At 41.6% G+C, this 23,279-nt stretch overlaps 2 protein-coding genes across 4 annotated transcripts in view; one reads left to right on the top strand and one right to left on the bottom strand.

Moving 5' to 3' along the window:
- The window catches only part of PEX3 (peroxisomal biogenesis factor 3), a 19,959-nt gene extending 9,444 nt beyond the window's left edge, over positions 1 to 10,515 (top strand). For both annotated transcript variants that reach the window (XM_064447133.1, XM_064447132.1), the window contains exons 4-12: positions 2,827 to 2,870; positions 4,085 to 4,209; positions 5,562 to 5,628; positions 5,736 to 5,790; positions 6,070 to 6,226; positions 7,111 to 7,181; positions 8,022 to 8,144; positions 9,290 to 9,386; positions 9,722 to 10,515. In XM_064447133.1, coding sequence (XP_064303203.1) covers positions 2,827 to 2,870; positions 4,085 to 4,209; positions 5,562 to 5,628; positions 5,736 to 5,790; positions 6,070 to 6,226; positions 7,111 to 7,181; positions 8,022 to 8,144; positions 9,290 to 9,386; positions 9,722 to 9,805 — 823 coding nt within the window. In that variant the 3' untranslated portion in view covers positions 9,806 to 10,515. The remainder of the gene's footprint in view (positions 1 to 2,826; positions 2,871 to 4,084; positions 4,210 to 5,561; positions 5,629 to 5,735; positions 5,791 to 6,069; positions 6,227 to 7,110; positions 7,182 to 8,021; positions 8,145 to 9,289; positions 9,387 to 9,721) is intronic.
- Positions 9,719 to 23,279, bottom strand: FUCA2 (alpha-L-fucosidase 2). Of its 2 annotated transcripts, none has more exons than XM_064447130.1 (7): positions 22,849 to 23,279; positions 19,888 to 20,075; positions 17,864 to 18,203; positions 17,028 to 17,238; positions 15,437 to 15,627; positions 14,088 to 14,196; positions 9,719 to 11,806 (listed from the first exon to the last, which is right to left on the bottom strand). In XM_064447130.1, the coding sequence occupies exons 1-7, from the start codon at positions 23,043 to 23,045 to the stop codon at positions 11,666 to 11,668; spliced, it is 1,377 nt and encodes a 458-aa protein (XP_064303200.1). In that variant the 5' UTR covers positions 23,046 to 23,279; the 3' UTR covers positions 9,719 to 11,665. The 2 variants fall into 2 exon arrangements, with proteins under 2 accessions (XP_064303200.1, XP_064303201.1); XM_064447131.1 differs by lacking the exon at positions 22,849 to 23,279 and adding an exon at positions 20,934 to 21,860.

The raw sequence follows: 23,279 nt of genomic DNA, 5'->3' as shown, positions 1-23,279 counted from the left end.
TGTTGTGTTTTGTAAAAAAAGTTTATGTAATCTTATCAAGGTCAGATGTGAATAGTAGTGGAAAGTATCCAAGATGAGATTGCAAGTGGATGTAAGCTATGAGAAGTAATTTTTTTTCTTTTTGAAGTAGAACAAATAGGGGCATGTCATACATTAAGAGGAATGCTTCCCTGTCAGAAAACACCTTTGGTTTTCTTACAACTGCAGGAACAAATAGCATATTTTTAAATACATAAAGTGCCTGATAGCATACCTTGAAAGTAGAGTAAGCTGCTTGGCATTTGGCACGGAGTAAAAGTGTTATGTAGGCAGTTAACGCAGGGTTTCTGACTTGCTCTAGACTGCCTTTCTAGCTTACCTCCCACTGGCTTATTTATATAGCTATAACAGCTGACCAGCATTTAATAGACTACCTACCCAGTCATTGTCTTTTTTTCGGTCAAAAAACTCCCACAGCAAGGGAACAGAATGTGATATTTGAAGTGGGAATTGCAGCCTGAACGATGTTTTTATAACAGATTATCTCAGAATTTGCAACTGTAATTGAATATTATTTACCCAAAACAACAAGAAATTAGGAAATGTTAATTTTAATGGAATATTTAATAATGTGTCATTACTCATGGAGTGAACAAGAGATCTTGTGGATCACCAGATTTGTCTTCTGGACAGTGCAGCAAAATAGTCTACAAAGGCCTGTAATTCTTTGTTCAGTGGCAAAGACATATAATGCCTTTGTTTGCTCTCTTTAGCATGCATTCTTCTATCAAAATATATCTGGTGTACGTAACTTGTTTGACTAGCTGAAACAGTTAACAGCTACAGTGACATGCTTCTGAATTCCAGTAATCCCACTGAAAATAGAGATGAGACTTTCTGATATTATTGTTACACACTTCTGAAAACAAATATTTTTTTTTAAATGCTGGTTACATGCAGTATCCTGTAAGCATGGGTGTCCACTGGGAGTGCCACCTTACAGTGGAGTTCATGTCTTGATGCTTCTTTTTTTGATTTGTGCTGAGGATGTGATTGAATGAGATGAGGTGAAGTCCCTGCTGCTGTACCTTGCAGGTGTTGTGTATCTTCCACCTATTCAGCACTGAGCTTTATTCCAAACCTGTGGGTTTTTTTATTTGCATTGGCTTTTGCTTCCATAGCAGATAGTGTTTTTCCAAATAAATAAATGTGAACTAAAAGTTGAGTTCTGAGTAGCAGCTGAGTCTTAGTAAATTGCAGCAGATGAAGGCTGAAAAATCCATTTCAACTGTTAGGCTTAATACTTGCAGACTTAAACTGTTACCTGGCTGTTGCCTTATGTTGTGAGGAGAAATTTTGTAAGCATGAGCTCTACAAAATGTTTTGACATAATAGGTGCAAATGTAGTTGGCTGACGTTGATGCATTGGCTTCTCTTTCTCTCTTCAGTTGGCATGGAAAACTTATATAAGCAACAAACATGGTTTCGAGTCCTGTTATGTGTTTTATCTATAGAATTATTACTGTAGTTTTTTTAACAGTTTTTCCATTGTTTTGCTTTGAAATAGCTTTTAAAACTGTTGATTTATCTTGCAAAAAGAGAAGTATATAAACTGTTTGTGTATGTGCCATGGATCCTTGTGTCTCTTCCAGCTATCCTTTCTTTAATCTGTCTCTTTACTTTTGGAGTTGTAGACTTCATAGTTTATTATATCAGGGCATTTGCATTATTTGATAGCGGTGAGCTTAAAAATTCATTGTTTATGTAAGTGAGATAACGGTCAAACTAATGCCAGAGTACACGTTTATTCCAGACAGATTAAAACATTCCTCAATAGTTAATTGTGCCTGTAAAAAGAAATGTTTTCTGGTGAAAAGTGTAGTATTTTTTATAAACTAGGTTACTGTAAAGTCTAAGCATGAGTTAACTGCCTGCCCTAAATAATTAAGTGTTAATTCTGATCCTAAGACACTACCAAATGCTCCTCTAAGTGACTGTCACAAATTACTGCTTCCACGATAGAGATACAGTAGCCATTCCTTAGTGACAGCGCTTAACCGGCGAGAATGGCCAGTGAGACTTTTTGGATGGTTAGCTTGCTCTCATCTCTGCTACTGCTGCTATGTTGCTAACATTACCTGTGGACAGTAGTTATAAATATGCAATGTAACCTAGGCAGTTCAGGTGCACGTATGCAATCTACAGCCTTGCTCTTTTGACTGCAGAATATACAAAATTTTAGGAATCGGTCAGGTCAAAAAAGTAAACACACCTCAACAAAAGAAAAAAGATCAACTTGAATTTGTGTGGATGGCGCAAGGCTTCTTTTCTACAGATGGTCACAATCTTTATTTTTTGATGATCAAATCTGAACTTTAAAACCAAGTCAGGCAACGGTAAATCTTGCAAGAAGGTAGGATATAGAAATTCTGGTCCTGCTCTTGTTATACAGAGGGGGGTACAGAAAGCCCTACTGAACTGAGGCCTACATTAAGTATATACAGGATCAAGGCCCCAGAAAGTCCACTTTGTATCTACCATCAGTGGGCTTTTTCTGACCGCTTAGCACAGTAACTCAAAATTAATAATATAAGTGTATAACTGACATCATGAACTACAACATTTATACATTAGAGTTTGAATATCTTTTCTGTGACTTCATAGCATGTTGTATATATACTGCTTTCTTGAATGAGGCAAATCAATGTAGACATGAATCCAATCTGAATAATTATAGTAGCTAAATGAGCTCGCCTTAGAGCACCGGTATTTCATTTAACATATTTGTTAATTTCCAAGGAAAACATACTTTTTGATATTTAATATTTCCATTTATTTTTCCCACAGGCCAGCAAACAAGTTAGAAATATGGGAAGATTTAAAGATAATAAGTAAGTGGAAATGAAAGATTCCATCTGCATAATACTTAGCATAAATTTAAAATGTCTTTCACCTCCTTTAAAATGCACACTTTACACTGGGTTGTTGTTTCAGTAGATATGAAGATAGTGTGACACAGTATATTACAAACCTCCTCCCTGCCCCCCTCCCAAAAGCTCCTCATGAATTTTTCATAGCCCTGAGGGAAGTTGGAAGCTCAGAGACGAAGGTGAAGAATTTTATTGGCCTTCATGTTACAATACTCAAGAAAACTTTGTGAGAACTTTCTTTGCCATCACAGAAAAATAACACTAGTCTTTTGGAAAGTTCTGTGCTGAACCTAACAGAAAACTTCAATCAGAAATGTAGGCCAGCCCTTACATGGCCAGCACTTTCCTCTTTTCCAGCCTGTTGGAGATAACCACCGTAGCAGTGGTTATGAACCCCTCAGTTCATCTTCTTATTTATTGGCTGATGGAAGCGGAAGGGAAGGAAGAATAGTGAAGTCAAATAATTATGTAGTGAATACTACTGAGCTTTTTTTACTACTTCTGATTCCTTGGTGCCATTTGTTATCCCTGTCACCTCCCTGGTTTTGTTTTTCCTTCCTTTTTGTTTCGTTTCTCCTTTTCACAACACCCGTACAGATCCTACTTTTGATCTGGCTCCTTGCTTCCCATGTCCTTGCTACTCAGCATTCATCCATATTTATTCATGTCCCTTCTTCCACACATTCTCTGTTGCCTAGTGGCTGGTAGCTGATGTTCATTTTAATTTTCTTTCTTTAGATACTAGCTGCTTCTGCCTCAGGTAGCTTTTTTTTCTCCCAAGCTGCTGTTATGCCTTGTGTGTCTTAATTGCATGATGAGGGCTAACATACTGGGTGTATTTCCTGGCCTAATGGAGAAAGATGATTTGCAAGTACATCCATTTTCCTTCTGGAGCAACTTCTATATTATTTTTTTTTTCCAAAATAACTTGTGTAACATGCAAAATAATATGAATATAGGACTTTAAATGGGACACTGTAGATGTAGATCCAGCACATTTAGACTCATGACCATCTTGGGTATGTGTTGTGAGAATGTGTTATGACAACCAATGAGAGGAATGTGACTGTGTATTTAAAAGTCATCAGCACTTCCTGAGTCTTGGAAAGCACTCTCCCTCCTTGACTCACCCTTATTTCTTTGACTTTGAAGTTATTTTGTTTTCTCTTTTCAAGGTTTCACAAGAAGCATTGTAGCTGTATATAGTACCTGTATGCTAGTAGTTCTTTTGCGAGTCCAGTTAAATATTATTGGCGGTTACATCTACCTTGATAATGCTGCGCTCTGCAAAAATGGCACAGTAAGTTTCTTGTTTTGTTTCAAAGGTAGAACTTCCACTTTCTTGGAAGTGAAAGAATTATTTAGTGAGAGATAAAAAGCTCGTAGCTTAGGAGCATTAGAATGAAACCAAGAGCTCTTGTAAGAGTTGGAGATGTGGAAGCATTGCTGGAAGTAACATATATTGATGTGTTTTAACAGCCTCTAAATTCAGGTGATTCAGTGACACTGTTGCTTAAGAAAATACTAGCAATATTGAAGAATACCTTTTGTCTGCATTTGTATTGCTTAAAGAAGGTTACTTTGTATCTAAACACCATCATAAAATAATTTCTTTTATTAATCTTTTGTGAAACAGTAATACTGTGTGAATGATCCAAGATACGTATACAAATGTTTAGGTCTTCCAAGCACATATGTTAATTCCCACAGTTAAATTTTCCTAGGATTAAAGAAGGAAAAAGTTGTCTTTGAAATTCTTACTATTTTGTTTAACTCCAAAAGGCTATCTACCTAAATGTCTCTTGGTGGGGCCAAGCAAGGTAGAAGACTTGGTTTTTTATATAGTATATCTATCACTGCTCAATAAAAATAGATCAATCCCACAGTAAGCACATACCCTTTGTGCAGAGTAAGACCTGCAAATTGTTGGATGGCTCATCTGAAAATAATGGTTACAAACTTTGACTAGTTGTTGTGTGCCCCTCTGTGATAGCTCCTGCTGAGAGTCAAGGAACAGGATGTCAAGGCAGGCCTGAGGAAAGTTTTCATTAAGGAGGCTGGGGTTGATGGAGGTCATGCTTCATTCTGTAAAACCTGAAAAAGCTCTTTTAAAAGGGCAAGATGAGTGTGGACTAGAAATGTGTTTCCTTTCTGTTATTGTTCCAGTAGAGAATGGGGTTGACAGGGCCAACTGAGGCACTCTGCTGGAGCAAACTGGAATCCTGTCTCAGTTCTAGAAAGCTGCTTTTCTATCAGACAGGCTTTTGTTAGGGTTGAGCATAAATATCCTATTCCACTAGGTTTAATTTTTGGGGTTGTAGAGAGTCTAGTTGCACCTGCAATGCAGTTTCTTTAACAGACTTTCCTATACGTGAATGAAAAGTGAAAGATTTTTCTGTGCCACTGAAGATGGAAGAGAGATCTGTGTAGTATTGAAGAATCCCATAGGACTTACGAACTATCCATGGGTTGATGACGGGAAGAGAGTCAGAAGCTACAGAATTGCATGAGAGTCAGGGAATCCACCTGCTGCAGGGTATTATAAAGATGAAGGAAATTGGTCACAACCTGTTTGAAATTATTTTTGCATTGGTCTCTAATGTTGACATGTCACAGAACTGTTGGTTTGTGTTTTTTTCTTTTTTCCTGTAGACACCACTAGCTCCCCCTGAAGTTCAGCAGCAATATTTATCAAGTATTCAGCACCTTTTAGGAGATGGTATGGTGCTTATTATGAGCTAACTACACCTATAAAATTCTGCCTTTTTACTTTTTTCTAGACTTGAGCAAATATTTAGAATAATTTTGATACTTTCCTCCTTCTAGGACTGACTGAGTTGATAACTATTGTTAAACAAGCTGTGCATAAAGTCTTTGGAAGGTAAGAGACTGTATTTCTCTGTGGTTAGCTTTTAAGTTTTACTGTGATGACTGTTGCCGAAACAATGAGTTATATTAGAATAAAAAAAAGGGGGGGGGAAGGGGAAGGAAGGTGTACTGACTTTTTCCAAAACAACTTTTTTTATTGTAGCAGGCTATGTCTGCCAATGCAAACCAGTAGAGCAGATTGGGATCCTGTTACTGTGAACGTGTTATCAGTAGGAAGACAAAGCGTCATTATCCATTTTGCAAGTGACACTGTAGTCTTCTTCCTTTCCAGTATTTCTCTTAAGCACACCCTGTCTCTCCTGGAGCTGGAACAGAAACTTAGAGAGATCAGGAAAGTAGTGGAACATAAAGATTCAGATCAGATTGTATCTTACTCTCCCTTATGTCATTATCTGATGCCAGATGAAGAAAACCCCTTGGCTACCCAGGTACTTGTTTGGTTTCTCTCACCTGCCTTCTTTTCATTCTGCATTTGTTTGTTTTGGGGAGGGAAGGGTGCTTAACAGCCCTCTAACAAATGGCAAGGCCTCTTCCTTCATCTTCATCCTTATCTCTTTAATCTAGGCAAAGTAAAGTTTTACTTTCTTCGGGTTTGTTTGAAAACGAGTGTCATTGTCAGTGCTAGCTTTGAGTTCAGAAACAGCCCAATTACTGCTTTTAGCCTGTGACTTATGCTGCAACACAGTGCAGCTTAGCTCAGCCCTGAGCTGTATTGCCTCACGCTTGTGCACCAGCAAAGATCATGGACAAGTGTAGCATCGTGGCTGATGCCCCAGAAGGTCATGGTGTGCTGGAGCCCTTTGTTGTGTTGGGCTGGAAAATGTACAGAAGTCAAAAGAAGGGTGTATCTAATCTCAGTTGTAACATGAAGGTAATTTCCTAGATTTTCTGAAGGTGTTTGTTTCCATCCACACCACCGGTTGGAGAAAACTCATTCTTAACTTGGTCCTATACTAGTATAAAGAAGAAACTTAGGCTTCAGTGTGTGACTGCGCGTACTTATCCCTTTTCCTTGCGCTGATATGTGGGGTTTATTTCAGTTTTGGAGGTCAGAAGTGGAAAACTTTGCTCAATTAGTCTGGTATTTCCTGTTAATATTGTTTTTAGTTAAAAAACAATATCCTAAGTTGACCACTTAAAAGGAAAATAAGAACATTATATATTAAGAATCTGATTTATGACACTAAATATTTTATTTTAAATGATTTGACTTATACATCTTGAATTAATTCCATGGTAAAAAACTCTTCTACTCTTATTCTTACAGTTGCCAACAGATTTCTTACTAAATGTCTGTCTTTGCTTTTTCTAGGCCTGTGGACTCACAGAAAGAGACATTGCTACAATTAAATTACTTAATGAAACTAGAGACATGCTAGAAAGGTATAGAGAAATACCTTGTATTCATACTAAACTCCTCACAACTATTGTTTATATAAGACAAATGCTTTCATATAAAAGCTGTCAGCTTTCATTTGTGAAATGTGACCTCTCTGCCGCATTAAATTTTTATATTCACTAATCGTAGGCTGGGATTTTCAAAATTTGAGAGCTCTGAAACTCATTTGTAAGAAATAGCCCTGCCTTAACAAGATGACCAGGAGGTCCTTCCCAGTCAGACCCCCTTACCCCTTCCTCACCTTTTCTGTAGTTATGCAGGAACAGAGGAGTACTTCCATTCTACTAAAGCAGGGTAAATCGAGAGTAATTTTATTGTGTTTACTTGCTTTGATAAAATTAACACCAGTTTTAGCTTATCAGAATTTATTTTAAATGCATGGGTTTGAGAGTGCTTGTGTGTGTCCTTTTACCAGTGAGGCTTCTATAGTAAAGGTTGAGTATGAGGCAATTGAGCCAAATGCCAAACTACTCTTAAAACTTAGCTGCTAGACTTCTGGGGCATTTTAAGAATAAGTCCCTTATATGTTATTACATAGCAAGAAATAGAGAAGAGAGGAATGCTTTAGATCTATCTGGTTTTTTAGTAACCTTAGGGTAGAGTGTAGGTTATTGATTGGTTTGCTGTGGAGATATTGGGGAGCTGGTGTTTCTTGAGGTGGCTATACTGATGGCCTTTTGTCTGGGTCACGCATCTTCCTTTATGGGAGGGACATCTGTGGCACTGAATACTTGCAGCATTTTTAGTTTGAAAAAAATAAATTCCAGGAATCAAACCTTTTTTTTTTTTTAACTTCCCCCCCCCCCCCCCCTTCTGCCTCCCAGTCCGGACTTCAGTACAGTTTTAAGCACGTGTTTAAATAGAGGATTCAGTCGACTGCTGGACAACATGGCAGAGTTTTTCAGACCTACTGAACAGGACCTCTCTCAGAATGGCTCTGTAAATAGGTAAATGTGTTTTTTTTGTTGTGTTTCTCATGTGACTGATGCTTTGGGTTCAGAGTGAATTTTTATTTTCCTGCCTACTTGAAGTTCTCACACTGGAAAGGATTCTGCTTCTTGCTTTTCAAGAGTAAATACAGTCTCCTCACTTAACCCATGAAGCTGCTGGAATTCACATGAGGTATCTTTCCCACCATCACGTGCAGATCTGCAAGTAGAGATCAGAAGGCCTACACTTCCCACTTCTTGGCGAGGCTGTACAAGCAGACCGCCTTTCTAGCTAAGGAGGGCAGACCCTGCGGGTGGTGGCTACTGACAGATGTACTGCAGTACCTCCCCTGCGAGGCTGCGAGAAAGATAGCGTTCCCCGCCCCTTAGCAGATGAGCTCTGCACGCCCCAGGCTCCCACTGTCAGTTGCTGTGGTTCTCAAGGAAGGCGGGCAATTGGCATGATTCTCCTAATACACGTAACCAAAGCACCTGCAGAGCTTTAGGTTCGTTACTGGTATGCTGGAAAAAAGGTACTGATGTTCAGAATATTCTGCCTTTTCCTGGAAGACTGTTCAAAAATAGCTTTTATTCTGAAGTTAACTTTGGTTTTAAACAGTGCAGCAAGAGTGTTCCAAAAGCTGAGATTGAATCCTTGAAATATGATTTCAAACATATTAAAACCTTGAATTAACTGGATTTATGTATGCTTATTTTACTAACTGATGGCTCTCAGAAAGTAATGTTTTTATTTAAATATATACTCTTTACACCACTTAGAATATCCCAAAGGCTGTAGGTTGGCTGTCTGTCCTTAGCCTGGTTTAGAGTTTGAAATAGCATGAGATTGTAGACTGGCACTTCTGACACCTGTTTACGCGCACACGCATCTGAAGGCTCTGGCTAAACCATATTTCTCTTGCATGAGAAGCAAGCCTGAACCTGTATGTAATAGGAACAGCAACTGAAACTTGCTTTGGTGCTTTTCTTTATTAAATGAAAGACTTGACTGGGGGGGGAAACTCTTCATCTCTATGTTTTAGTTTGTGGTCTTTCAACCCTTACTGTTGAAGTAGTAATTATTTAGAATTGTAATAGTCACAGTTTAGTGGCTTTACTAATGTCAGAGCCGGTCTAGGTCAACATTTTTTGTTCTTTTCTAGTCTTTCCAGTGTCAGTCTTCCTTTAGCCAAGATAATTCCAATAATAAATGGGCAGATCCATTCAGTATGCAGTGAAACACCCAGTCACTTTGTTCAGGTAAGAATTTCACCTATTTAAAATATCCCAAGTAAAACTTTGAAATGAATGTTGTACATTTCTTTTTCATAACATACTTCATTCTGTTTAATTTCAGTGGCTTTTTAAAAAAAAGTAGAAACAATTGCTAAACTGTGTGGAAGCACAAAAAGGTCTCTCGACTTGGTTCTATTTGAGGTTCTGCCCATAAACCTTACTCTAAAGCAAGAAATTTGAGTTAGGTCTCTGTGGGAGTGCCAGGTGTTTTTCTCAGGATTAATTACATACTGCAGCAAAACCAGATCAGTGGTGGATGTGTTTGATTAAGCAGACTTGTTCTTTTAAATTTCTTCCAGGACCTGTTGATGATGGAACAAGTGAAAGATTTTGCTGCTAATGTTTATGAAGCTTTTAGTACCCCTCAGCAACTAGAGAAATGAACTGCACATTTATAGGAAGAGATCGGGTATTTATAACAACTCCCTTGTGACTACTGATGAGCCTTGGGTTAATTTTATACTGGTGTAGGAGCAGCAGACCAGCAGAAAGAACATTCTGAAGGAAGTAAGAGCAAGCCCATACTTGTAATACAATTCTGTTTCAAGCACCTGTTAAAAATACTCTTGTTGAAAGAATCATTGTATGTAAAGACTTTTCTATTAAAAAAAGTAGTTAAACTCTTCCATAATTCATTTGATTATTTTTTACTGAAAGGCATCTGGTGGCCATATCACGACGAGTTACTAAAAACCCATTTGTTTGCCTGGGGTGTGTAAGTTTTGGAAAAAAGTTATGATGGTGATCCAAGAATAGCCCAGGGAGCAGAGTTGAAGTAAGGCTTCTTTCTTCTTCTCCCAAATTTTTCTTTTTATAAAAGAAAACTTTTTTGTTTCCCTTACCTTCACAAATGTTATTCCAAAGAGTCCCTCCTTCTTCAGAAAGCCTTTGCCAACTGATGCGTGTTCCTCTTGAACAAGCTGGGGGAGTGCTCTCTCTTACCTAATACTAAAGGAATGTGGATTTTTAGAGGTTCTCTCGTTTATGCTGTTCAAACAGCTATGCTGTACACATTATCTTGTAAATATTTTATCTTAATTTGTATTAATTTTGAGCCCAACTGTCTGTATTGTAATAAAATATTTTAATGTAACATTTGTGTGTGTATTAACATTGCTAGCAGGAACGGCAATAACCTCTTTTGGCCCATCGCTTATAATCTTGACAGAGTTGAAAGGATAAAGTTAACTTATACAGTAATAGTTTTGCACTTATTAACATTACTCAGGAAAAATAAACCTTTGATCTCTACACTGAAACCACTCATGCTTTTTGTTGTCCTCTACCTCCCCCTTTGCAAACTTCACGCTGCAGGTCCGTCCCTACGCCTCCTGACGCAGGATGAGTTTGGGAATTTTTCAAGTTGGATGTGATGTACCCTCAGCTTGAACTGTTGTCTGTCTGCCAAAGTTGAGGATCCCTAGCAACCCCTGATTGCCTTTTTTTTTAAAAAAAAAGTTAGCCACTGAAGTATGTGTTTTGTTTAATAGTCCATAGCAGGCACCCTGGTAACTGTAAAAACAAGGGCTGTAAACAAGAGTCAGGTTTAACCATGTGAAATTATACAAAACAGCAAAAAAACCCTCACACTTTACTTGTATCCCCAAAATGGACAGAATTAATTTTACCTGTTCCTGTTGTTAATGATTTTCATGATGAGAAATGAAGATGTATATGTGCATTGCTTCCCTGTGTTTGATGAATTCCTAACCCTGAGAGGAATGTTCTTGCAGATACCTTGCCCTACTCAGCTGAAAATGCCAGCTGCTGTACACTACTGGAAAGTTTTTCTCTAAAACTGACAGTTTTTACTGTACAGCTTTGTGGAATTCAGCTGTGTACCTTCAGTGCAGGAAATCTAACTTCCATACGTTTGAGTGCTGGCTTCACCCAGCTTTGTTCTTTTTAAAGTCATGAGAAAGTTAGTGCCTGTTTTCCACCTCCGCCCATTTTTCAGGTAACTTGGCAAGAAACAGGCTAAAAAAAGGAGAGAGGTCAAGGTAGATGCTTGGTTTTTCCACACAAGTTCAAAGAAACAAATTCTATGCAGAGCTTCAACTATCAAGTGCTAGCTTTCATGTGAGGTTCACTCTGTTCCATCCTTTAATAACAGCCCACCTTTCAGAAGAAAGTGGAAGTGCTGATGTTTCTCAGCCAAGCGAGTGCAAGAGTTAGAAGCCAGTGCTGAGAAAGTGGGCAAACATCAGCCTCCCTTGCGACCCAAGGCTCCAGCAGCCTGTGGCTCAGCTGACAGCAGTCAGTCGCAAAGTCCAGCCCCACTGACATGGCAATTGCTGAGGCGTTAGTTGAGGTAGAGCGATCACCATTCCCTTTTCTCCCAGTGCAACCCATTTCAGCAGTTCCTTGTAGCCCATCAGCTTTACCTGAGACAGAAACAGACACAATAGTTTGAAAAGGCACTGTTCTAAGTGCATATAATAGCAAAATTAACAAAAAAAATTGTTCTGTGGCTACTTTACTATCCATTTATCCTTAAATGCCACTTACAACCAAATAAATGATAAAAACAACAATTAAATGTAGGAGAAAAATACTTGCAGAGTAGATAAGTAATAAAGCTAGTGATGTTGGGTCTTGAGCAGGACTTAGGTCTGTAAGTGGTACATAACCACTCTTCAGAAGTATTTGGGATGGGAGTTGAGTCTCAGCAGGAATCCAGGTACCACAGTACACAGTTCTGTATCACCCATTTCTGAAATGCCTGTTTCCCATGGTGGAACTTGTCATCTTGAGTAAGCAATATTTCTTACGGAGTGTGGCCAGGTATCTCAGAACAAAGCTGACCTGAAGAACCTCTCCACTACAAACACACAAATAGGCTTTACAGTGAGACTCACGCCAGCTGCTGAAATGCTGAAAATAGGCATATTGAAAGAGACATTGAAAAGCAATAGGAGCAGCTGAAGCCCAGTCTCTGGCCCTGAGGAACATTACTCTTATGCACATATGGTCTAGGTTTCCTCCTTATTGCAGAACTGTCTTGGCACTAGAGTCTTTTCATATGGAACTAGACCAGAAGAGACAGTCTAGATAAACACCATTAATGCATTTCAGCAGCTAGTGGTCATCCAGTGCACAAGACCAGGACAGAGCTAAACCAAAATGAATCCCCACCTTAAATGCACAGTGTTGCTATTAAGTCCTGAGCACCAGCTCTTCTGCTCTGTAAATCTGCTTCCATTGGGTTACACTACGTGCTAGCGTAGGTGCGGCATCAGTGTCCTCAACTTCTGCCCAAGACACGCATCTAGGGTTGCACTGGCTTACTACTGAGCATCTGATAGGATGCAGCTTTCTCGGAAGGGGAAAAGGGTTTTTGCTCAGCAGCTAGCAGGGCTGATTGACAGAGCCTTAAACTGGATTGGAAGGGGAGGAGGGGGCTAGCCAGCAACAGGCAATGGGAAGACATGCCAAAGTTCGAGGACCTGCGTGCTAGTGAGACTCTTCACACTGCTCCACATCGCAATGAGCACAACAAACGGCACTTGAAGTGTTTCTACACAAATAAGCGTGTCATGAGGAACAAGCAAGAGAAGCTGGAAGCCTTGGCCCAGTCCCAGAGGCATGGTATCATTGGCATATGGGAAACCTGGTGGAATGAGGGCCGTGACTGGTGTGCCATGGATGGTTACAGGCTCTTCAGGAGGTCTAGGCAAGGCACAGGTGTGGCACTGTATGTAACGGAGGAGCTGGAATGCACAGAGCAGTTGGCGATGGTACAGTTGAGAGCTTCTGGGCAAGGATTAAGGGCCAGCAGATGTTGTCATGGGAGTCCACTGTAGGCCACCCAGCCAGGAGGATGACATCAATGAGTTATTCTTTAAGGAACTAAGGGATGCCTCTAAGTACTCCGCCCTTGTCCTTATGGGGGACTTCAACTTGCCAGATGTCAGCTGGGAATACCACATGGCCGGGACAAACAAGTCCAGAAGGTTCCTAAAACATCTGGATGACAACTTCTTGGTACAGGTACTAAGGGAACTGACCAGAAAGGGTGCCTTCCTCAATTTGTTGCTTATTACCAGAGAGGGTCTCGTGGGTGAAGTGGAGATAGGTGACCGCCTTGGCCACAGCAACCATGAAGCAGTCAAGTTTAAAATCTATCGTGACAGATACATTCTGTCCCTGGGCAATGAAAACCTCTGTGTGCTCTCCTTTTGTGCAAGGCTTTGACTTGAAACTACTGCACCATTACAGCAATTACAGTATCACCAAAGTCACGAGGCTGCTATTTATAAAGAAGGGTCATGCTGAATTAGAGTCTACACAGGAAATGAGAGGGGTGGCAGGTTTTTTTCCTGCTACTTGGCCTCTTTTTATGATCCTTAGTTTACAAGCTAAAACATATCCCAGCAACAATTTGGTCTAACTTTGTTGGAGAAGAAACATCCCACTGGGAGGACTATGACAAGGAGGTCTCAGAACGAAAACAAACATTCTGCTGGGTCTCCTCCAATGTACTCTGTCCTAAGAGTTACACGTTCCCAAAGATGCCAGAAACTAAAACAAACGCTGATGGAACATGACAAATCCTAGAGGTGCTTTCCTTCAGAGTATGTCCATGTCATGAACTGTGTGTTAAAAGCCTCACTGTTCTAAACGGGAAGGCGGGGAGAGGGGAGTGTGGCATGTGCTGTCTTTTACCTGAGTTTCTCCAAGCTTAGCCTGTGGCTCACCAAGTTCCAGAGTCCCAGAGACTGGCCAGCTGAGGAAGACAGCATTGACTTTGTCCTCTTTAGGGCTGAAAGTGTACCTGGTTGGAAATGGGGAACAGAAATGCTTGTCAGTTTGTCCTTGTAAAATTTCTGAAGTGATATATAGAATGCTTTCATGACTGGAAAAACAGATTTGAAAAGTTGGCATTAGCTACCTTTTCACATGCATGACTCTCTCTTCAGACAACTTCTAGCCTTTAATGAAGTACTGTTTCTTGGAAATATGTTCCAACAAACTAGAGGTAAGAGACTATTAAAGAACTGAATTTAACCTCTGTACTAAGCGTATAACAACTCACTGCTGCTCAGCCATGTAGGAAGGAGGTACTTGCAGCGCAGGGGGAAATCACTAACAGATAATTGTGGGTTAGTGGGTTATATTCAGAAAAATATGGTAGTTCACATCTATACACAAACATACAGACATTCCACTAAAAATTTTTAAACAAGAGGATGTGTGAAAATAAAGCTTCCACCTTGCACAGCTAGTTTTTAAATTAATTTCAGCAGACATTATCTACAGTATGTCCTTGGAAATCTCATGGCATACATTCGACACATTCCTCCCTCTGTCCTTCATTTTGTTACAATTTTTTATTGCTCTTGGAAGTGGTTTTACTAAACAGTCAACAAACAGTTCAGCATTTCAAGGTTAACGCCAGATGTCCAAATCTTACTGGGAACAGAAGTCAAAAGTCCCACTGAGGCAGAGAAGGGGGTCAAGGCCTGGTGGATCATTAAGGTATTACAGCAGTTATGAGGCACAAAGGCAGAGGCAGGTCCAGAGACTGGCTGATTTTAGTGACCAAACAATGGCTGTTATCTTCCCACATGTTTTTACCCTAACAAGAAACGCAGAACATGCTAGACTGATTTCCACTTTCTTTCTCTCCCTTCTTTCTCTCTAAACAGTGACATTAAGTATTCCTTTGCACAGATAAACACTTCATAGCAGTTTTATATTTCTGGATTTATATTTTTTGGTATAGTTTCTATTCCCAGCTACACTAAGAATCACAAGATCGCCAAGGGAACGCCTGCAACCTTCCCTTCAGCCCTGGCATCGCCCTGAGACTACATTCCCTGACAGCCATTGTCTACCTACAGTTTTATACATATTTCTATGTGCAGCTACTTAAACAGACAAAAGGATTAACTTATTCACAGCGTACAATAAGATGGTGATTCCTGTAGCATCATGTCATTAAGAATTTCAATGTTTCACCACATACACTGCTGCTGCTTTACACGGCCAACACCTTGATTCAGTAGCCTTACCATACTGCCGGTGTGACCGTGTCGTTCTGTGCTCTCCACGGTTTCGTTCCATAGATGGCTTCTCCATTGACTTTCAGCCAGGCGCCCATCTGCCTCAGGCGTTCCTCAAACACAACAGTGATGCGACCATCGTGAGTGGGCCCGATATTCATCAGGAGATTCCCTCCGCAAGACACTGTTTCTACAAGTTGCTGAAATGTTTTTAAACACATAGAACATATGGTTACAGCTAATTAAATCATACATTTGAAGTTCTTTCTAAAGCCAGGCACGCTGCGTCAGAACAATCAACTCAAGTCACATTACTGCTGCGCGTTTAGACTTTGGGGTTATCCCAAGAGTCAGTACAAAACTTAAGCTCTCATAGAATGAAGATCAGCTGTCAATTTTTATGGCAGAAAACAGCCCGAAATACATTTTTGCACCAATATGTCTGACTGAATCTATGTTAGAATCAGATCCTACATCCTGTTAACATTCTGACTTCTGCAGGAATTTCATGAGGGTTTTACCAATAGAACAATAGATAGTTTCTCTACAGAGAAGATAATAAGGCTAATAGATGCCACTTTGTTTTTACTGAAGCTGAGAGAAGCAACTTCCTTCTTCCTCTGTTTGATGCTTTCCCTATTTTACAGGGACATCTGTAAAATACTAGGAAGCCTTCTACAGAGTCCATAAATATTTGTGTTCACATCCACACTGCCCTCCAGAGATCATGGACTGAGATGCACAAGTCTGAGGAACGGACAGCTGGAGACAAGCTACTGAATGAATGTAAACCTTCTGCCTCTGAAAAGAGGTTACTTCAATTTGCAATTATCTTTTGCAAGGACAGTGCTAGGAAAAATTTGGATTAAGCAACAATAACAATCAATCTTCCCCTCACTAGCTGAATCTTGCAATTAAGTGCATTTATCTGAAAGATTTATCAGGCTTCCTTTCATTTTTTCCTAAGATTCAAATCTCTTTTTAATACCTTAAACTAGCAAAGGGAACCACTGCTCTATTAACACCAGCTGTCTGCGTCTGCTAGTGTTTATCTATTTGTCTGTAATAAGCGTGTTGGTTTCTCTTCTTTAAATTAAGTGGGATGAAAGGAAAGTTTCTCGCTACAAGGTAAAAAGACTATTAAGTTATAAACTGTTCCTAGCTAGAACGGGGAGAAGATGCAGACTTCGATCAGGAGTTCCTAAACAGGAAATGTAAAACTGCAACTGTTTGCCTCTCACCAACTTAGAGGTGCAGTTACTAGAAAAACTTAGTAGAAAAGGCAATTATGAGTCTCTCCAGATCAGTCTTTGGCCAGTTACTCACAGGGGAAACAGCTTCTAAGAAACAGGTTGAATTTTTACTAGATACTAATTTTCTAGAAATGACTAAAAGAAAAATTAAGAATTACATGGATATTCCATCCCGCCAGTGTTAGGCTGCAAATGGACAAAATGATTTATTACTTCATCATCTCATTATTCAATTCAAATAATATTTTTTCATAAAAATAGATACATAATTGAAATGTTATGTAGCATGATATAATGATCAGGAGGGAGAATTAGAAGTTGTGGGCAACATCTTTGTCCCACTGTACCTTCACCAAGTCCTCGATTGCAAGGTAATCGTCAAGTTGTGCATTCCTCCTGTACCCCCATGACCTTTTGTCAATAGTCATACAGTTCTCCCACTTGTGAGGCAGGAGGTGGCCGGGGTTATACCGGTCACTACAAGTGTAGAAGCCACCATGTGTACAGATGCTGCCAACTCCCCAGCGATCATTGGTCACAACCATGTCCCGGACTGGGCTGGAAACAGAGAAATGTTCAGTTTCTGGTTTTTACTCTAAAAAATACAGTCACAGCCAGTGTAATCCCTTCCCACATGTACACCCCTTCCTTCCCAGAAGCTAACATTTAGGATGACTTCTGTGCTATTGATTTATTATAATTAGATTAAGTGCAATTTCAGGAATCTTATTCTCATCCTTTCCTAGCAAAAGGTCCAACTGGCATTTCTTAGGGAAATACGCTGCAGACTTTCACAGGAGGTCTGCCAGAAATCAGCCTGCACTTCACATGCACTGCCAGATGTTCAGTCTGCGATGACAACAGTGTACCCATATTCTCCAATTATCCTGCTATCCTGTTTGTCTGTGCAGTAAACAATACCTAGGGAAGAATATGACTAGGTAGAATAGCCAATACCACCTTAACAGATTAATCTGCAAATGTGGTTAAAAAAAGGTATGAAACAGTCTTTTTCTGAAGCAAGCTTTGATAGTTCTAGGAAAGACCTGGATTCTAGATTTCAGGAAAATTAATATTTAGTTGAATCCTCAAAAGTAGGTTCCACAAAATATACAGAAAACGAGACAAACTAGACACAGAGCAGAATTTCAGATAAGGACCTAAAACCAGCATCATTATGTACCTGTCATTATACAGCCAAGCCAAGAAACTGGTGCTGTTCCAGTACGTATCTGGTGCATTTCCGTCCCCATCAGACCAAATTATTTCTGGTTGGTACCTGGTCACAATTTCATAGAGTTCTGGTAATGATTTACTGGTTGGAAACTTGCTTGTCTTAAAGACATTGGTGGCATCCTCAAGGAAGAGGGGATTAAACCATTCAAACAGGGAGTGATACAACCCAAAATGCAAGTCAGTCCTGTTTCTAACTGATGCTGCTAGTTCAGCCACAAGATCTCGTTTCGGTCCCACATCAACAGCATTCCAGTTCCAAGAATATTTGGAGCCCCACAAAGTAAAGCCTGAAAAGAAAAAAAAAAATTAAAAAAAAAATCAAAGGATAAGAAAGGGAAGCAGAAGAGCAGAAGTTATATTTCCTCCTTCTGGAAAGTGGTTTGCAAGCGTGTTGCAAAAAAACAGATACAAAATCATAAAAATCATATATATAATAATGTTGTTATCATAGTATAGAGTATGCCTATAATCTGTTTATGCACAATGATAGCAGTCATAACATCAGAACACCATGCCAGATACGTTTATGTATTTTTTCATAAATATACACACGCATTTATATTTTTATCTAAAACATTCCATTTTCCAGTTCTGCACTGCTTAGGATTATTCCTTCCCCTTAATTATTCACTCCATTCATATGCCCCAATTAAATTAACCAAAAATACAGCAACTTTTGAGGCATCTCCATTTTCACTGATTGTATCAAATTGAACTGTGAATACACATTCAACAATTGGAAGATAAAACACTGTCTCGGTTGCAGAATGCACAAGCAATCATTTCCATTCAAAGACCATTCTCCTCCCTTCTGTTTAGATCTTATGCAAGTGTTCACTTTTCATTTGTAGTGACATTTGTAACAGCTCAATCAACTACTCAGTACATGTATGTAAGCAGAGTACAAAAACTCCTGAAACAGGTTTTAAAACGTAAGTATCAGGAGGGATTGAATGTTTTAGACATCCAGCAATCCAGCACAGCACTTACAAGTACTACTGCACTGCAGACTTACACCACTGCCGGAGGAGCCTCACTCTGAACTTCAAACTGCTTTATACTCATTGCCTAATAAATCTTGCAATAATTTTGTGAACTGGATAGATGAAATTGCATCGACTAGACAGAGAAGCTAAAAATTCATGCCCAAGGCTACAGGGCAGACTAAATGAATCATGGTTCTTTTGAAGTCACTGGGAATTACGCCACAGGCATCATCAGGATCCAGATTTTACATGTGTTAGAGACGAGATTAAAATTCACAAGTTACTAGTTGCCAGCCTTGAACCCACATCTCCCCAGACATCAACACTCACTAGCTGTACTGTCATACTGCATCCTGGTATATTATACTTTCTTTGCTACCATGTTTCCTTCCAACCACTTTCTTTTCCTTCACTTCTCTCTGCAGAGTATCTTAAAATTACAGTGCCAAAAATCAGTTGTGCCGGTGAAGTTCCAGACCTGGTTCAAGGTTTTGGCTTCTGTGAACTGTATCAGGAAGAGCTACACCCTGTGTATGTTTCCAACTCTGAAGTTGACTTCTGCAACGTACTTCTAAATTCCTTGGAGCTCAGTAACTGCCTGTACACAGCAGCTCTCCATACACGAAGCAGCGCAGAATTCACTTTTGTGGTTCCTTGAGCAATAAACTGCACAACAAAAAATAAACTATGGCTATTGCAGGAAGTTCAGCTGCCCCCACCGCTTCAGGCTGTCTTACCTACAGCAAGAGAACAATGGCACAATCTATTTCTCCTTCTGTGCAAGCTTCATGGCCATAGTATTTGTGTAAGTGCCAGGAAAATGCATGCCTGTTTCTCAAGTGGTTTGCTTCCTCTTTGGCTGGGTTGGGGCAGGTAAGCCTGCCTGGCTTTCTCTCTCTCTCTTAGCAGGCAGTAAAGTCATGTGGATTTTTCTTCTGTTGACGGAAGTGCAACAATTACTAACATTCACAAACCTTCCACTTACCTTCGTGATGCTTTGAAGTTAACACAACATATTTTGCACCTGAAGCCTTCAGAATATCTGCCCACTGGTTGGGATCAAAGAATTCTGCTGTGAACAGTGGCCCAAAGTCTTCGTAACTGAACCCAGGTGGGTAATTGGCCTCCATAAATTTCACATAGGGCTCTCTCTTTTCCTTCTGCCAGTACCACCTACAAAGTATAGACCAAAAACACATCTGCTGGTGTATCTTTAGACAAAGAAAAGAGAATTTAAATCATTAGCTCCTATTTCTGTTCACACTGAGAGGCACATGGACTAGAGGTACATGACACTGGCAATGGGGTAAAACTGCTTTGGAACATAGCAGTGCTGATTATCAGAGATTTCCTTTTCTCTGTCCTCTTTCCCCATGCTCTGCTTCTTTCAAGCAGTCCACTTTGGAAAGATCCCAGGGTTTCATCTGGAGCAACGTCACAAAGCAACTATACCTGACAGTCTTATTCAGTACCCAAATCTCAAAACAATACTAGAGAGCACAGGTACATGATCCACATAAGCAGCCCAGGTGGCATGAGGGATGCACTTTTTCTGGACTAACAACTCACTCTCCTCAAGTCTCACATATCAGCCATCAGGCACCTCTGCTCTGCCCCCCACACTGCAACACCTGCCGCCCATAAACATGCAAGCCAACAGCTTTACCTCTCTGTTGGTCTAGAGTCCCCTATGCCAAACGCAGCTGAGCAACTCGACGCGTGAGCAGATGCCCATAGCCCCAGAGCAGGAGAGTGCTGTGACTGGAGAGCCCTGCAGTGGCTGCACACATGAGGCTCTGGAGCAAAGGCGCCCTACTAGAAGGCATGTCCTCCAACAACGACCTGCCTCTGCAAGAACCCTGCACACTTACAAATGCGCCTAGCATGCAGGCACACACCTGCCTCGGTCTGCCGGACCAGTGCACACAGACTTAAAAACCAGAAACATCATGCAACAGTCCTTACTGCATAAACAGACTTACTGCTGGACACCTCCTAACAACAATGTGCATTGTGACTGTTAATACTTACATGAAAGGGTCTGAAAGCATTTTCCTTTCTATGAATTAAGCTAAGCAGCAAAAATCCTGTTTGCAAATTTAGACATAAATGAAGACAAACTGAAACTGAAGGCCAGAATCTGAATGTCTGAAATGTGTTTCTCTCTCCTGTCCTGAGCTGGACTCTGACCTCACTTCTGTAAGACCACGGTAACCTATGGATGTTGTTGTAACCTTTCCAAGCAGACTTCAGCATAAACAAACAATCTCTGGCAGCCGGGGAGGGGAGGAAGAAAGAAGAAAGAGGCTGAGACAGCCTCCTTCCATAAAAGAACCTGAAAAGAAACCACCTCTGACTTTAAAGTATGTAATTGCACAAAGAAACAAATAACATCCTTGCTTCTCGTCCTTTGTCACATAGTTGGCTAACAATGTGAGCATTTCTGCTCTGACAGGATTAGGTTCTAGAAACATCCTGACCAAGGTTATGCAGCTCTGAGGGAAGGAGGACAGGCTGGGTGATATCAGAGTTTACAACCTTCCATCTGAAGCTGCTAACACAGGACCTCAGTCATCTGACTGCACATGCTGCCAGAAGGACCCGAAGCAGCTTTGCGCCCACATGCCTAAGGATGGGAGGCAACAGGCATATAAAAAACAACTTCATCAACTACATTAGAGTGTTCTGGGGTCTTTTTAGAACAACAACAAAAAAAATGAATGTTTGAGCCTGAATCTGTGTACCAGTATCGGAGCGCAGCGCTCGGGGTAAGACTTGAACTCAAAGCTAGCCCCCCTGGCCACCAAAAGTCACTAATTAGTAAACAGAGTCCACGTTTTAAAAAGTGCTGAAACCCTTGAACTAATTCTGAAAAAAGCAGGCCAAAAAATTGCCTTTGGAAAACTGTGGTTTGTTTATATTGACATTGGTTTGGTTTATGAATATTGCATTTAAGGTTTACCATAGCTCTGCCACAGAGCTGCTGCTATCTTCATACTGTAAATGATAATGTGACTCACTTGAAGTCACACAGGAACTACTCAGTAGCGCATGGAAAGAAGACAGCAAAAAAATGCTTAGAGCCACAGGGCCTGAACCAGTGGACACTCACAAAACAAAGGTTTTACTCAGCCTCTGAGATAAAATTATTTCAAGGATCAGAGCTTTAGGTTCTTTGAAGGGGAATGCACCCTTTAATAAAAATAATAATAAAAAAGAAGAAAACCATTGACAGCACAAAACACGCATGCAAAAACTGCAGGCAGTCTGCCAAACAAGGGCAGGGATGCGGGGAGGGATGGAGCGATGGGCTCCCGTGCTCCCCACAGGCGGTGTCCCACGGCCCTCCTGCAAGAGCTGCTCAAGGCTCTTTCAGGGAGCCTGCGAGTTCCCCAGCGCTTGTCCCCCACAGAGCCTGAGGAGAGCCCCTGGAGAGGTCTCCCTCTGCCACTCAACCGACTCTTCCACTAACGCTGTGAAAACTCCATCTTGCAGCTCTACAAGCTCTCTGCTTAGCTTGGTTAACGTTAGACAACATATTCAAGAGCTTCAGGGCTGGGCAGAGAGATGGCCAGACATACCAGAAGCACATCAAACACCACTTCCTTCATAAACGGCACCACAGAGCCCGTGGCCTCACTGCGCAGCCTCAGGTAGAAATAAACCTCTTCCCCCGCACCTCAGCTCCAGGGTCAGCCTGCAGGGGGGCTTTAAACTTAATCATGGCTCGGGGGGTGGGGCACCAAACCCAACCCTGCCTGCCCCAACAGCAGGGATCCAAGCAAACCCTCACATCGCTGGTAGGACCCATCCGCAGGAGCGGCTATCTCGGTGCGACCCCCCCCCCCTCCCCCAGCCGCCCCCGGCGCGCCGGGCCCTGAGGGGGCTGCGGGGCAGGGAGGGCAGGCTGCGGCGGCCGGTGCGGGGGCCACGGCCGGGAGCTCACCAAAACCACTCGCTGCCGAAGCTGGGCACCGAGAACACGCCCCAGTGGATGAAGATACCAAACTTCGCCTCGTCAAACCAGGCGGGCAGCGGGCGGGCGTCCAGCGAGTCCCAGGTGGGCTCGTAGCGCGGCCTCGCCGGCAGGAGCCCGGGCAGCCCCAGCAGCAGCAGCGCGGCGCGGCCCAGCGGGCCCGACATGGCGGCGGCGGCGGGCTGGAGGGTAGAGGCGCCTCAGGGTGGTGGCGCTGGGCGGCCGCGCCGGGGCAGGGGGACACGGCAGGGGTGGGCCGGCCGGCCGGGAGGCACAAGGCCGGCCCGGGCTCTCCTCTCCTCTCCCCGCCCCGCCGGAACCGCCGCCCTCCGGCCGCCGCTGAGCCTGTCCTGCCGCCGGCCGGTGGAGGGCCCCGGCGCTGCCCCCAGCCGCAGCTCGCC

This window comes from Phalacrocorax carbo, chromosome 3 (assembly GCF_963921805.1).
Source record: "Phalacrocorax carbo chromosome 3, bPhaCar2.1, whole genome shotgun sequence".
NCBI lineage: Eukaryota > Metazoa > Chordata > Aves > Suliformes > Phalacrocoracidae > Phalacrocorax > Phalacrocorax carbo.
Note: the sequence above shows the minus strand (reverse complement) of the source record. Positions and strands in the feature narration are given on the sequence as shown.

Excerpts from the sequence above, each read along its gene's own strand:
- FUCA2 (XM_064447130.1), bottom strand. The coding sequence starts at position 23,045 with ATGTCGGGCCCGCTGGGCCGCGCCGCGCTGCTGCTGCTGGGGCTGCCC. Across the intron at positions 20,076-22,848 it reads TTCGGCAGCGAGTGGTTTTG|GTGGTACTGGCAGAAGGAAA; the intron begins GTGAGCTCCCGG and ends TATACTTTGTAG. Across the intron at positions 14,197-15,436 it reads ACGGTCACACCGGCAGTATG|GTACACTTTCAGCCCTAAAG; the intron begins GTAAGGCTACTG and ends ATTTCCAACCAG.